The 15078-nt window shown below is 38.2% G+C and overlaps 1 protein-coding gene across 3 annotated transcripts in view; it reads left to right on the top strand.

The window, feature by feature from the left end:
* DDIAS (DNA damage induced apoptosis suppressor) overlaps nucleotides 1-15078 on the top strand; it is a 34086-nt gene that overhangs the window by 3841 nt on the left and 15167 nt on the right. For 2 of the 3 annotated variants that reach the window (XM_030917974.1, XM_030917973.1), the window contains exons 2-3: nucleotides 8292-8391; nucleotides 10037-10165. In XM_030917974.1, the coding sequence (XP_030773834.1) occupies nucleotides 10053-10165 (113 nt within the window). In that variant the 5' untranslated portion in view covers nucleotides 8292-8391; nucleotides 10037-10052. The remainder of the gene's footprint in view (nucleotides 1-8291; nucleotides 8392-10036; nucleotides 10166-15078) is intronic. The other variant, XM_010362875.2, reaches the window with a different exon arrangement.

Genomic DNA, 15078 nt, shown 5'->3' with positions numbered 1-15078 from the left:
TGAGAGATTTAAAGAAAGCAAGCTTTTCTTTGTATATTATTGCTAATGTCCCTCTCCAGTATTTTTATTGTATTTATTGATTTTTTCTAATTATGAAAGCGATACACTTAGAAAATATCTTAAATATATAAAGGAAATAAAAATCGCCCTTAACACTACTACCCTGAGAAAATACTTTTTAAAAATAAGATTATGTATTTTCCTATCCTCTTCTCTTTCCCCATTCCTCCCATCAAAAACTAAATTAGTCCCCCTGTTATATCTTCTCATGGCACTATGCATTTCCGAAATAGAATTTGCCAGAATTGCAGGTAAATTTTTTGTGTGATTATTTAATGTCTGTCTCTTACACTAGACAGTAAATCTACTGACTAGGTAGGGACCTTGTCTGTTTGTCCGTCAATCACACTATCCCCTGCTAGCATTTAGCAGCTTCACAATTAACAACTGACCAATAAATAAATATGTTAGCATATTAAATTGGGATATGGTTTGCTGTGATGGAGCTGAAAGAAATGTAATACAATATCACCATCCTTCTCAATAAATGTTAGAAGAAAGATAAACTGCAAAGGATACCACATATGAAATTGTTCCCAAGTGTGTCATCCTGCCTTCCTAATTTTAGTGTTTACTTATTCCTGGTGTTTCATTCAATTATTCATCAGACATGCATCCACTCTACTGCAAGTCAAGCAGTAGAGAGAGACAGAGAAATAAAACAAACTCTAAAAACACCCCAGAGCCTAGGCAAATAAATAAATAAATAAATACAATAATAAATTAGGTGGCAAGTATGAAGGAAATACTATGAAAACACCAAAGGAAATTAATTAATATTAACTGTCTGAAAGCATCTAATTCTGTTATTGTCCAACAGACAATAAATGGGAAGCCTTTTTGCCAATTTCTGGGGTTCACCAGGTGAAATACAAATAGTAAAAATACTAATGACCCCTTTCATTACAGTTCTCAAATTTGCCGTTTTTATAGATTTTTAGACTTACTTATTTGATCCACTAGAGGGCAATAAACCCTTAAATAAAAATAATGTAACCAATCTTCCTTTAAAAGTATAGTAATAAGTGCTGGCACAATTAATTTAGAAATGAATCCAAAATTTCCTGCTTATTTAAGTTTTTCATTTATTGATGAGTTGTCAGCCCAATTAACAAATTTTTTTAGGACAGACAGTATGTTATTTTCACTTAACCCAGTGTATGAGTCATGTTACAAGTTTATTCCATTTCCTAAAGTTTGAATAGCAATTGTGTAAAGAATATGCTTTGATGAATGCCCATAGTGTTGTGGTACAATATAAAATTCTGTTTTAGAGCCCTAAAGAAAATAGTCTCTGCTCACAATATGAACACAAGTAAAAATATTAGAAGTGAGGAGAAGATGTAAGTAATGATTAAAGTAAGTATTAAATAAGGTACTAGATATGAAACTAGTCTGTGTACTTCGTATACAAATATAAGATAATTTTATGATTTGGTAAAATTGTGTTTTTAACGCTAAGTGACAAAATTGTGGCTTAGGAAGAGGAACTGCAACTCATGAAGAAGATTAATATCTGAAGTTCAGATTGACAATTTCTGAGCTTGGCACTGAAGATATAAACAGATAGTCCTCCTAAGATCTTACTCTGGGTCCAGGAAAAACAAACCATACTGAACAGATAAATTTAATATAATGTGGCATGTGATGAATTAAAGAGTAATTTAACTTCTGGGAAAACGTCCTAGAAAAGAAGACTTCTAAGAAGGATCTTAAAGAAGAATAAGCATTACCAGGAGAGTGAAAGAGCATTTTAGAGAGAAGAATGGAAAAAAACAAAGGCATAGAAATGTGAAACATACTATGGGAGCGGGGAAGCAAGGAACACAACTCAGATTGTTTCCCTTGGCATAAATTACTAGTACATAAAGAGCAAAAAGAAAGTTAAGAGAATAGGCATTAGGGAGAATAAAACCAAATAGACAATACACTACAATAGACAAAACAAATGGTAGGACTACAGAGGTACAATGGTATATGGTGTAGAAAAAAAGAAAAGCCATTCTCTTTGTTAATAAAGAAAGATTTTTTAGGGGAACTTCAAATGAAATAGGAAGAAAATTATGGTATCATATGGCATATGCCTACTCTGTTACAAAAATTTTCTTGAATTGCAAAATTCTGCTTATAGTTCTTCATTCATGCAATAAATTTTGTTTTGAGACTAGTCTCTGTTGCTCAGGCTGGAGTGCAGTGGCACAATCACTGTGCACTGCAGCCTCAATCTCCCAGGCTCAAGTGACCCTCCCACCTCCACCTCCTGAGTAGCTGGAACTACAAGAGTGCACCACCATGCCCAGCTAATATTTTTTATTACTTGCAGAGTTCTTGCCGTGTTGCCCAGGCTGGTCTCAAACTGGTGGGCTCAAGCAATCCTCCCACCTTGGCGTCCCAAAGTGCTGGGATTATAGGCCTGATCCACCACACCTGGCCCTATTCAATAAATATTTATTGTGAACTTACTGTGTGCTGAGCACTGTTCTAAGCACTGGGGTTACAGTAGAGAACAGGGCAGACTAGGTCCCCATCTTTATGAAACTTAGGCTAGTGATGGGTAGAACGAACAAAAATAAGTAAGCAAAGACATATACAGGATGACTGACTATCCAGCACGATTAGTACCATGAAGGATAAAACAGGTGATGCCATAGAAACTAAGAGGAAGGAAGATTCTACTTGAGCTAAAGTGGGGCTCTCTGAGGGGATAACAGAGTTACAGATTGAAGGATGATAAAGAACCGACTATTCCAAGACCTAAGGGAAGAATATCCTAGCCAAAGAGAACAGTAAGCACAAAAGCCTGAGAAGGGAAATTGTTTGGTATGCTTGAGGAGCAGAAAGAAGGCCAGCATGGCTTGAAATACAGTGATTAAGAAGGAGAGTGATATTAAGTGAGGTCAGGTATTGGCAAGATCCAGCTAACCCAGGGCTGCACAGACCGTGGTGAGATATTGAGGCTTCATTCTTTTCTTTTTTTTTTGAGACGGAGTCTCGCTCTGTCACCCAGGCTGGAGTGCAGTGGCCAGATCTCAGCTCACTGCAAGCTCCGCCTCCCAGGTTTACGCCATTCTCCTGCCTCAGCCTCCCGAGTAGCTGGGACTACAGGCGCCGCCACCTCGCCCGGCTAGTTTTTTGTATTTTTAGTAGAGACGGGGTTTCACCGTGTTAGCCAGGATGGTCTCGATCTCCTGACCTCATGATCCGCCCATCTCAGCCTCCCAAAGTGCTGGGATTACAGTCTTGAGCCACCGCGCCCGGCCGAAGCTTCATTCTAAATAACAGGATTTTAAGCAGGTAAGAGACAGCATGTTCAGGAGTGAGCTTTATGCTATTTTAGCTCCCCTAACTCACAGGTAGGTATACCTCCATACTAAACCCTACGCTAAATTGGATTTTAGAATGTGGAGGGATGATGCCTTTGTTGACATTACACCATTGTTGTGTTAACTAAAAGATATAGGAGGCCTTTGTTTTGGACTAAGCTCCTGCACTAGGCCCCAGTAGACCAGACTAAAAATCAAAATAGAGACATTTATACTTAAAGTTCCACCTCACCAAATCAAAACTACATTGTTATCTGACCTTCCTAGAACTCAGTAGAGAGAAATAACCAAATTTCCCACACATGCCAGTTTCAGTTGTCATGACAATGAAGTTCGCTCTGCCTTTGATGCTTACAACAAAAAGTAAGCTTATGTCAACCAGTTATTCCTGTATTTTTCTGTCCCTCTGTTCCCACTTTAGGAGGAAAGTAACTCTGAAATGACCAAGCTGCTTTTTGTTCTTTGTTTCTACTTTCTTCAGCCCTTCTCTGTCTATAAAACCAAACTTCTCTGCTCCGCCCCTTGGGACACTTACTGTATTTTATGGAATAAAGTATTTACCGATTCTAGAATTGTTACAGGAAAGAGGTCCCAATCCAGACCCCCGAGAGGGTTCTTCAATCTCCCGCAAGAAAGAATTCAGGGTGAGTCCATAAAGTGAGAGCAAGTTTACTAGGAAAGTAAAGGAATAAAAGACATAGAACAGTCCCGAGGGCTGCTGGCTGCCCATTTTTATGGTTATTTCTTGATGGTATGCTAAACAAGATGCGATTATTTGTGCCTCCTCCTTTTAGACCATATACCGTAACTTCCTGACGTTGCCATGGCATTTGTGAACTGTCATGGCGCTGGTGGCTGTGTAGCAATGAGGACAACCAGAGGTCACCTTCGTCACCATCTTGGTTTTGGTGGGTTTTAGCTGGCTTCTTTACTGCAACCTGTTTTATAGGCAAGGTCTTTATAACCTGTATTTTGTGTCGACCTCATATCTCATCCTATGACTTAGAATGCCTTAAAGGTCTGGGAATTCAGCCCAGTATGTCTCAGCTTCATTTTACCCGCCCTCTAGACAAGATGGAGTTGCTTTTGTTCAAACACCTCTGACAGAATCATAAATAAAGCCAATTAAGATCTTTCGCAAAATTGTTGTAATTTTGTCTTTTGACAGTTGCAATGGCAAGGAATTTGAGATTTTAGCACTCATAATGGCACTTTTCTTTGACCTTTCTTTCTGCCTTTCATTTGTATCCTATATTCCCTACCCTACTGTGTCCTTTGAGATTGCTATGTAGCCTAAGGTGACAACCAAATCTAGAAATACATAATCGGCTTTTGGCAGAACCTTACTAATGTATACATAAGAATCCCAACAAGGATAGCAAAAAATTAGGATTAGTCTTCTCTTTTCTGTGCTCCCTTTAATGTATACAGATCAGTGACTTATGTAAATTATTTATCTTTCATCTTTGCAAATTTCCATCTTATTGTCTTAGGTGGCAATATTTTATTTTTATAGAAATGTTATTTTGATTGACTAATAGGATTAGTATCACTTTAACATCTCCCTTCCATAGTCACCACATTTCTATGTTTGTAATCATCTTTATGGAGTACTATACCAAAAAGATTTTAGTCTTTTAAAACGAGTGACCTCCACTTTGTCAGTTTGCTGATGCCAGTGTCAAAAACAGTATCACCCATTTCAGAAATTGAAAGCTTTTGCCATGTGCTTAAAAATGAAAGTTTCTTAATACAACTTTATCTCAAACAGTTACAAAGACCTTTGTTGTAAGGCATGTATTTTATGTTATAAATAAGCTAATCCATTTAAAAAATTGGTAAACCAACCAACCTTTTTTTTTTTTCTTTTTTTTTTTTTTTTTTTGAGGCAGAGCCTCAAAGAGATGTCACCCAGGCTGGAGTGCAGTGGCACGATCTTGGCTCACTACAACCTCTGCCTCCCAGGTTCAAGCAATTTTGCCTCAGCCTCCTGAGTAGCTGGGATTACAGGTGCGCACCACCACACCGGGCTAATTTTTTGTATTTTTGGTAGAGACGGGGTTTCACCATTTTGGTGAGGCTGGCTCAAACTCTTGACCTCAGTTGATGTGCCCACCTTGGCCTCCCAAAGTGCTGGGATTATAAGCGTGAGCCACCACACTCTGCCACATATCAACCTTTTAACTTTTTTTCTTTTTCTTTTTTTTTTTTTTTTGAGAAAAAGTCTCACTCTGTCACCCAGGCTGGAGTGCAATGCCATGAATACAGCTCACTGCAATCTTCACCTCCTGGGCTCAAGCGATCCTCCCATCTCAGCCTCCCAAGTAGCTGGGACCACAAGCTCATACCACCGTGCCCGAGTAACTTTTTTTTTGTTTTTTTGGGAAAGATGAGGTCTCACCATGTTGCCCAGGCTGAATTTTTAAAAAGAAAGTATAGAGAACATTGCTACAGGCATACTTTGGAGATATTATGGGTTGGGTTTCTGACCCCTGCAATAAAGCAAATATTGCAGTAAAGTGAGTCACACAAATTTTTTGGTTTCCCAGTGCATATATTAATAAAAGTTGTGTTTACACTATGCTGTAGTCTAAGTATGCAATAGCATTATGTCTAAAAAATACATATCTTAATTTAAAGACACTTTATTATTTAAAAATGTTAATGATCATCTGAGCCTTCAGTGAGTCATAATTTTTTGTGGTGGAGGGTCTTGCCTCAGTGTTGATGGTTGCTGACTGCTTGCGGTGGTGGTTGCTGAAGGTTGGGGTTGCAGAGGCAATTTCTTAAAATAAGATAACATTGAAGTTTGCTGCACTGACTCTTCCTTTCACGAAAGATTTTTCTATACCATGTAGTGCTGTTTGATAGCATTTTACCCACAGTAGAACTTCTTTCAGAATTGGAGTCAATCTTCTTAAACCCTGCCACTGCTTATCAACTAAGCTTATGGAATATTCTAAATCCTTTGTTGTCATTTCAACAATGTTCACAGCACCCTCACCAGGAGTAGGTTCCATATCAAGAAACTACTCTCTTGTTTATCCATAAAAAGCAACTCCTCATAAGTTCATGCCTTATCATGAGATTGCAGCAATTGAGTCACATCTTCAGGCTCCACTTTTTAATTCTAGATTTCTTGCTGTTCCACCACAAATGCAGTCACTTCCTCCATTGAAAGCTTGAACCCCTCAAAGTCATCCATGAGGACTGGAATCAGCTTCTTCCAAACTCCAATTAGTGTTGATATTTTAACTTCCTCCCATAAATCATGAATGTTCTTATTAGCATCTAGCGTAGTGAAACCTTTCCAGAAGATTTTCAACTTACTTTGCCCAGATCCATCAGAAGAAGCATTATCTGTGGCAGCTATGACCTTAGGAAATGTGTTTCTGAAATAATAAGACTTGAAAGTCAAAATGACTCCTTGATCCATGGGTAGAGAATGGATGTGTGAACAGGCATGAAAATAATATCAGTCTCCTTGTGCATCTCCATCAGAGCTCTTGGGTGATCAGGTGCGTTGTAAATGAGCATTAATATTTTGAAAGAAATCTTTTTTTCTGAGCAATAGGTCTCAACAGTGGGCTTAAAATATTCAGTAAATCATGCTATAAACAGATGTGCTGTCGTCCAGGCTTTATTCTTCCATTTCTAGAGCACAAGCAGAGTAGATTCAGCGTAATCCTTAAGGGCTGCAGGATTTTTGGAATGGCAAATGAGCACTGGCATCAATATCAGGTCACCAGCTGCATTTGCCCCTAACAAGAGAATTAGCCTGTTCTTTGAAGCCTTGAAGCCAGGTGCTAACAAGCCTTGAAGCCAGGCGCTGACTTCTCTAGCTATGAAAGTCCTAGATGTCATTTTCCTCCCATATAAGGCTGTTGTGTCTACATTTAAAATCTGTTGTTTAGTGTAGCCACCATCATCAACTAGTTAAGATCTAGTTATCTTAGCTAGATCTTTTGGATAACTTTCTGCAGCTTCTACATCAGCGCTTGCTGCTTTACCTTGCAGCAAGTTATGTTTTATGTTTTGGAGATGGCTTCTTTTCCTAAACTTCAAGAGCCAGCCTCTGCTAGCTTCAAACATTTTTTTCTGCAGCTTCCTCACCTCTCTCAGCCTTCATAGAATTGAAGAGCATTAGAATATTACTCTGGATTAGGCTTTCATTTAAGGGAATGTTGTGGCTCGTTTGATCTTCTATCCAGACCACTAAAATTTTCTCCATATCAACAGAAAGGCTGTTTTACATTCTTACTTATGTGTTCACTGGAGTAGGACTTTTAATTTCCTTCAGTAACATTTCCTTTGCATTCCCAATTTTGGCTGTTTGGCACAAGAAACCTAACTTTTGGTCTATCTCGGCTATCAACATGCTTTCCTCACTAACCTTAATTTTTATTTCTGTCTTCTGTTTTAAAGTGAGAGACATGTGACTCTTCCTTTCACCTGAACACTTAGAGGTCATTGTAGGGTTAATAACTGGCCTAATTTCAATATTGTTGTATCTCAGAATAGGGAAACCCAACAAGAGGGAGAGAGATGGTGGGACAGTCGGATACACATTTATAGATTAAATTTGTCTTACAGGTGCAGTTTGTGGTGCCCCAAAACAATTACAATAGTAGCATCAAAGATCACTGATCACAAGTCACCATCAGATATAATAAAAATGAAAACTTTTGAAATATTGTGAGAATTACCAAAATGTGACAGGTGGAAAGTGAGTACATGCCAATTGACTTGCTTGAGACAGGGTTGTCATAAACCTTCAATTTGTAAAAAAAAAAAAAAAAAAAATGCAATATCTGTGAGGCTTAATAAAGTGAAGCATAATAAAATGAGGTATGTGTGTATTTTATTATTTTACTCCTCTGATTTTTTTGTTTGTTTATTTGGAGATAGGGTCTTGCTCTGTCACCCAGGCTGGAGTGCCATGGCATCATCATAGCTCACTATGGCCTTGATCCTCCTGCCTTAGCCTCCCAAGCAGCTGGTACTACAGGTACGTGCCACCACACTCAGCTAATTCTCTTATATTTTTTGTAGAGACAGTGTCTCCCTATGTTTTCCAGGCTGGTCTCAAACTCCTGGGCTCAAGTGATCCCCCCCACCTCAGTCTCCCAAAGTGCTGAGATTACAGACATGAGCCACTACCCTTGGCCTTCCTGATGTGTTTTATACAAGGATATTAAAACACTTTGAGCTATCGTTTGACATGTAACATTTTGCTTTTTCTGTTTACAAAATCTGAAGTCGCCGGGCCCGGTGGCTCAAGCCTGTAATCCCAGCACTTTGGAAGGCCGAAACGGGCGGATCACGAGGTCAGGAGATCGAGACCATCCTGGCTAACACGGTGAAACCCCGTCTCTACTAAAAAATATAAAAAACTGGCTGGGCGAGGTGGCGGGCGCCTGTAGTTCCAGCTACTCGGGAGGCTGAGGCAGGAGAATGGCGTAAACCCAGGAGGTGGAGCTTGCAGTGAGCTGAGATCTGGCCGCTGCACCCCAGCCTGGGCGACAGAGCCAGACTCCGTCTCAAAAAAAAAAAAAAAAAAAAAATCTAAAGTCTTCTTTTCTCTTGCAAGATGTATAAAATGAGCACACCGGAATCTAATAAAACGATATTTCAGCTAAAAAAGAACCATTTCCACCAATTTAGGTTCTTTAAAAGATTCATGTAAGTTCGTGTACAGATTGAATATACTTTATCTGAAATGTTTGGGTCCAGAAGTCTTGTGAATTTTGCATTTTTAAATATTTGCATACAATTAATGAGATACAGGAATGGGACCCAAGTCTAAACATAAAATTTGTTTCTGTTTTATATACATCTTTTACACATATCCTGAAGGTAATTTTATACAATACCTTTTTTTTTTTTTTTTTTTTTTTAGATGGAGTTTTGCTCTTGTCGCACAGGCTGGAGTGCCATGGTGCAATCTCGGCTCGCTGCAACCTCCGCCTCCTAGGTTCAAGCAATTCTGCTGCAACCTCCTGAGTAGCTGGGATTACAGGCACTCACCACCATGCCCGGCTAATTTTTGTATTTTTCGTAGAGAAAACATGTTGGCCAGGCTGGTCTCGAACTCCTGACCTCAGGTGATCCACCCGCCTCGGCCTCCCAAAGTGCTGGGATTATAGGCATGAGCCACCGCGCCCAGCCACAATTATTTTAATAATTTAGTGCATGAAACAAAGTTTGTGTTAAGTACTTACGTGTGGAATTTTGATTTGTGCCATCATAGTGCACTCAAAACATTTCAGATTTTGGGTTTTGGACTTTCAGATTCAAGATGCTCAACCTGTAGTTTCCTTTGTATTGATGGCAGACACAAGTTTTGTATCTTCTTGTAAAGGTGTGAAGAGGCTAAATGACATCTTTCCTGAATTACTGGGATAGAGCATTTATTAAGAAACGGGATACAAGAATTTGCTTAAACCACACTGTTTTAAATCTGATTTTCTTCCTGTTAATATTTTAAGTAGAGAAAGAATTAATTTTCCAATACATTGACACCACCTTCACTTTGAAAGTGAAACACATGACTTCTATTAGCTTTGCAGTAGAGATTGTGATTTTCCTAAGAAATGAATATGCACTGTAATGAAAGATTTGCCAGTCATCCCAATGGCTATTTTGTTTTGCAGGCCACGGTGTGAACACATGAATAGAAGAAGAAAATTTCTTCTAGCCTCAGTACTTGCTCTCCAGAATTCAAGTTTTATATATCCATCATGTCAGAAGTGCTTCTCTAGGATAATCCTGGTCTCCAAAAGGTAAAAGTAAAGTCTGTACGGGTGAGAGAGGAAATACAAGTGCACACTGTAGATTACCTGTGGCTCAAGGGCAAGGACCAGATTTACCAAACCAGGACATTCGATTCTCTCAGGAGTTGGTTCTTCTGTAAATCCCAGAACAGATTTCACTGCTAATCGTCTATTACTAGAGAAAAGTTTTAAGTTACTGTCAAGTCCTTTGCTAAATGCTTGCCTCATTGAAGAAAAATAACTTCTCAGAGAGTAAGTCGCAATACTGGGTACAAAACTTAACCCATTTCTGGGATATCCCTGGGAATAATACAGGAGGCTTTTGTTTATTGTTTATTTTTGCATGATCCTTAGAATAGTTTTTAATGTAAATAAATAAACTCCTTGAGACCAGAGACTATGTTATAGTGATTTCTATCCTTTAGCAACTAGAAAGGTGTTTGGCATATAATTCTTTATTATGGTGCTCAGATGCAAGCCAACTATACCTGAGAGCCTAAGGTCTTCCTCTGATCTTTATAGAGTAGAAATGAGAGGTTAGGTTTGAAGTTTCTCCAGAACACTGTCTCTCTGCATGGAAGAGAGGATAAGAATAACTAGTAAGTAGCTAAAACTATGTAAGAAAGAGTAGTGTGCCAGCAATGTTCTTAACTAGTCTTTTTGTCTAGTTAGCCTTGAATGGGGAGGCAGAAAGGGAGATGGGCAGTTCTAACTCGTATCTAGACTCTAAGTAATCCTTGAAGTAGTTATCACAGTGTTCCTTTATTAAGCCAGTCTCTCAAGTACTCATTTGTAAGCTCTGAGAGAAAGACCCTGTTTGTGTTATTCATCATTAAATCCTTGGCATCCATCTTAGGGCTTAGTTCATAGAAAATGTTCAACAAGTGTTCGTTAAATGAATGAATAAGTGATAGCATGATAGTGTTTAGATTGTCTTAGGTTCACCCATTTTCAGGTTGCTGCCTGTCATTTGAAACAACTAAAACCCATGGGCTATTTGCCTTTCATCAGAATCTATACTTAGAAGCAGTATGGTATACAGTCCTTACTTAATATTGTCGGATTCTAAGACACCGCAACTTTAAGCAAAATGATGTATAGTGAAACACATTTTTTTCTCATCAACGTTATAATGATGTTATTTGAGAACCTGCTATAAGTAGTTTTGCTTAAAGTCACAGTATCCAAGAACCTATCACTAATGTTAAATGAGGACTTACTGTAATGGAACAATTTCAAGCTTCAGAGAACACAACAGAGTTGCGTGTAGGCTCTGGCTCTCATTACCTATGTGACCTAGGGCAAGATATTTAACTTCTGTGAGTCTAATTACTCATTTGTAAGGTGGGATCATGGTACCCACAATATGGAATCATTGTAAATTAGAGATAATGCACAGAAATGTTCTAGTAGAATACATAACATATATTAGAATTTCCAAAGTGGTAGCTATTATTATTATAATCTATTATAAGTATACTTTACCTTATTGCAGTATATTATCATGATTAAAAGCATAATTCTCTGGAGCTGACTGCCTGGATTCAAATCACAACCCTGCTGTTATAGCTGTGTGGCCTTGGGCAAGTCACTGTAATTATCTGAGCCTCAAAATGGGGAAAGTGATATCTGCCTCATAAGGTTCTTGTAAGGATCAAATAGGTTAATATACATAACATGCCTAGAACATTATCTGATACATTATCAGTAATATATAGATATAAAATATTTTTAAAACTCTTTCCGGTCATTTATTTTAAAGATAATCTGCAACAAAAATTTAGGTTAAACAATAATGCCATTGTTACTTATTTAGACTGGTAATACCAATAGATAACATTAGTGAGTGTTAGCTGTACAGTAGGCACTGTGCTAAGAGCTTTGTGGGCATCGTATCTTTTAATACAACAGCCCTATGAAGTGAATACTGTTGTTAATGCTAGCCTTTAAAGGAGACAACTGAAGCTTGGAAAAGTTAAGTAACTTACCACAAATCATCACACAGCCAGCTAGTTGGGGGTAGAAACATATTCAAGCCTACACAATCTGAATTCTGTCTACCTTCATAATCACCATATTACTTCCAAATTGGCAGCGAAATTTGTATTCAGAATGACATCTTCCTCTCTCTTTCTTAGAGCTTAAAATGCCCTGGGAAAGGAATTGTGACGGAACTCTTTTGGAATATAAAACCCATGGCACATAGTCCTTGCCTGTGGAAACATAGTCCATGGAACTATAACCTGTTTTCTGCATATACTACATTGACACAAAAATTTTTTTAAACTATATCCATAATTTCTGGTGCTTATCTTTTTTTGCCCATAGGTTATTGGGGTACAGGTGGTATTTGGCTACATGAGTAAGTTCTTCAGTGGTGCTTTGTGAGATTTTGGTGCACCCACCACCCGAGCAGTATACACTGCACCCTATTTGTAGTCTTTTATCCCTCACCCCCTCCCACCCTTCCCCCCAAGTCCCCAAAGTCCATTGTATCATTCTTATGCCTTTGCGTCCTCGTAGCATAGCTCCCACATATCAGTGAGAATATATGGTGTTTGGTTTTCCTTTCCCGAGTTACTTCATTTAGAATAATAGTCTCTAGTCTCATCCAGGTCACTGCAAATGCCATTGATTCATTCCTTTTTATGACTGAGTAGTAGTTCATCATATATATATATATATGGGTGTATACACACACACACACACACACACACCAGTTCCTGTATCCACTTATTGATTGATGGACATTTGGGTTGGTTCCACGATTTTGCAATTCTGAACTGTGCTGCTATAAACATGCCTGTGCAAGTATCTTCTTCACATAATGACTTATTTTCCTCTGGGTAGATACCCAGTAGTGCGATTACTGGATCAAATGGTAGTTCTACTTTTAGTTCTTTAAGGAATCTCCACAGTGTTTTCCATAGTGGCTGTACTAGTTTATATTCTGCCAGCAATGTAGAAGTGTTCCTTGATCGCTGCATCCACACCAGCATCTACTGTTTTTTGATTTTTTTATTATGGTCATTCTTGCGGGAATAAGGCGGTATTGCATTGTGATTTTGATTTGCATTTCCGTGGTCATTAGTGATGTTGAGCATTTTTTCATATGTTTTGTTGGCCATTTGAGAATTGTCTATTTATGTCCTTAGCCTACTGTTTGATGGGATTGTTTGTTTTTTCTTACTGATTTGTTTGAGTTCATTGTAGATTCTGGATATTAGTCCTTTGTCAGATGTATAGATTGTGAAGATTTTCTTCCACTCTGTGGGTTGTCTGTTTGCTGACTGTTCTTTGGCCATGCAAAAGCTCTTTAGTTTAATTAAGTCCCAGCTATTTCTCTTTGTTTTTATTGCGTTTGCTTTTGGGTATGCCAGTGTCTAGAAGGGTTTTTACAATGTTATCTTCTGGAATTTTTATAGTTTCAGGTCTTAGATTTAAGTCCTTAATCCATCTTGAGTTGCTTTTGTATAAGTTCATTCTCCTACATGTGGCTAACCAATGATCCCAGCGCCATTTGTTGAAAAAGGTGTCCTTTCCCCACTATTGTTTGCTTTGTCAAAGATCAGTTGGCTGTAAGTATTTGAGTTTGCTTCTGGGTTCTCTATTCTGTTCCATTGGCCTGTGTGCCTATTTTTATACCAGTACCATGGTGTTTTGGTGACTATGGCCTTATAGTATAGTTTGAAATCACGTAATGTGATGCCTCCAGGTTTGTTCTTTTTGCTTAGTCTTTCTTTGACTATGCCGGCTATGTCTTGGTTCCATATGCATTTTAAAATTGTTTTTTTCTAATTCTTTGAAGAATAGTGGTGGTAGGGATTGCATTGAATTTGTGGATTGCTTTTGGCACCATGGTCATTTTCACAATATTGATTCTACCTATCCACGAGCATGGGATGTGTTTCCATTTGTTTGTGCTGTCCATGATTTCTTTCAGCAGTGTTTTGCAGTTTTTCTTGTAGAGGTCTTTTGCCCCCTTGGTTAGGTATATTCCTAAGTTTGTTTATTTGTCTGGTTTTTTGTCTTTGTTTTTGTTTTTTTGCAGCTATTGTAAAAGGAGTTAAATTCTTGATTTGACTCTCTGGTCACTGTAGGTGTATAGAAGAGCTGCTGATTTGTGTACATTAATCTTGTATCCAGAAACTTTGCTGAATTCTTTTATCAGTTCTAGCAGCTTTCTGGAGGAGTCTTCAGGGTTTTCAAGGTAAACAATCATATCATCAGCAAACAGTGACAGTTCGACTTCCTCTTTACTGATTTAGATGCCCTTTCTTTCTTTCTCTTGTCTGATTGCATTGGCTAGGACTTCCAGTAGTATGTTGAAGAAGAATGGTGAGAGTGGGCATCCTTGTCTCATTCCAGTTCTCAGAGGGAATGCTTTCAATTTTTCCCCATTCATTGTTATGTTGGCTGTGGGTTTGTTATAGATGGCTTTTATTACATTGAGGTATGTCCCTTGTATGCCACCTTTGCTGAGAGTTTTAATCATAAAGGGATGCTGGCTTTTGTTGAATGCTTTTTCTCCATCTATTGAGATGATCATGTGATTTTTGTTTTTAAAATTCTGTTTATGTGGTATATCACATTTATTGACTTATGTATGCTAAACTGTCTCTGCATCCCTGGTATGAAACCCACTTAATCATGGTGGATTATCTTTTTGATATGTTGTTTGATTCAGTTAACTAGTATTTTGTTAAGGATTTTAGCATCTGTGTTCATCAAGGATATTGGGCAGTAGTTTTCTTTTTTGCTTATGTCCTTTCCTGATTTGGGTATTAGGGTGATGCTGCCTTCATAGAATGAATTAGGGAGGATTCCCTCTTTATCTTGTGGAATAGCATCAAAAGGATTGGTACCAATTCTTCTTTGAATGTCTGGTAGAGTTCTGCTGTGAATCCATCTGGTCCTGGACT

Source organism: Rhinopithecus roxellana, chromosome 15 (genome assembly GCF_007565055.1).
Source record: "Rhinopithecus roxellana isolate Shanxi Qingling chromosome 15, ASM756505v1, whole genome shotgun sequence".
In the NCBI taxonomy this organism is placed as follows: domain Eukaryota; kingdom Metazoa; phylum Chordata; class Mammalia; order Primates; family Cercopithecidae; genus Rhinopithecus; species Rhinopithecus roxellana.
This window is presented reverse-complemented; position numbering and strand designations above follow the sequence as displayed.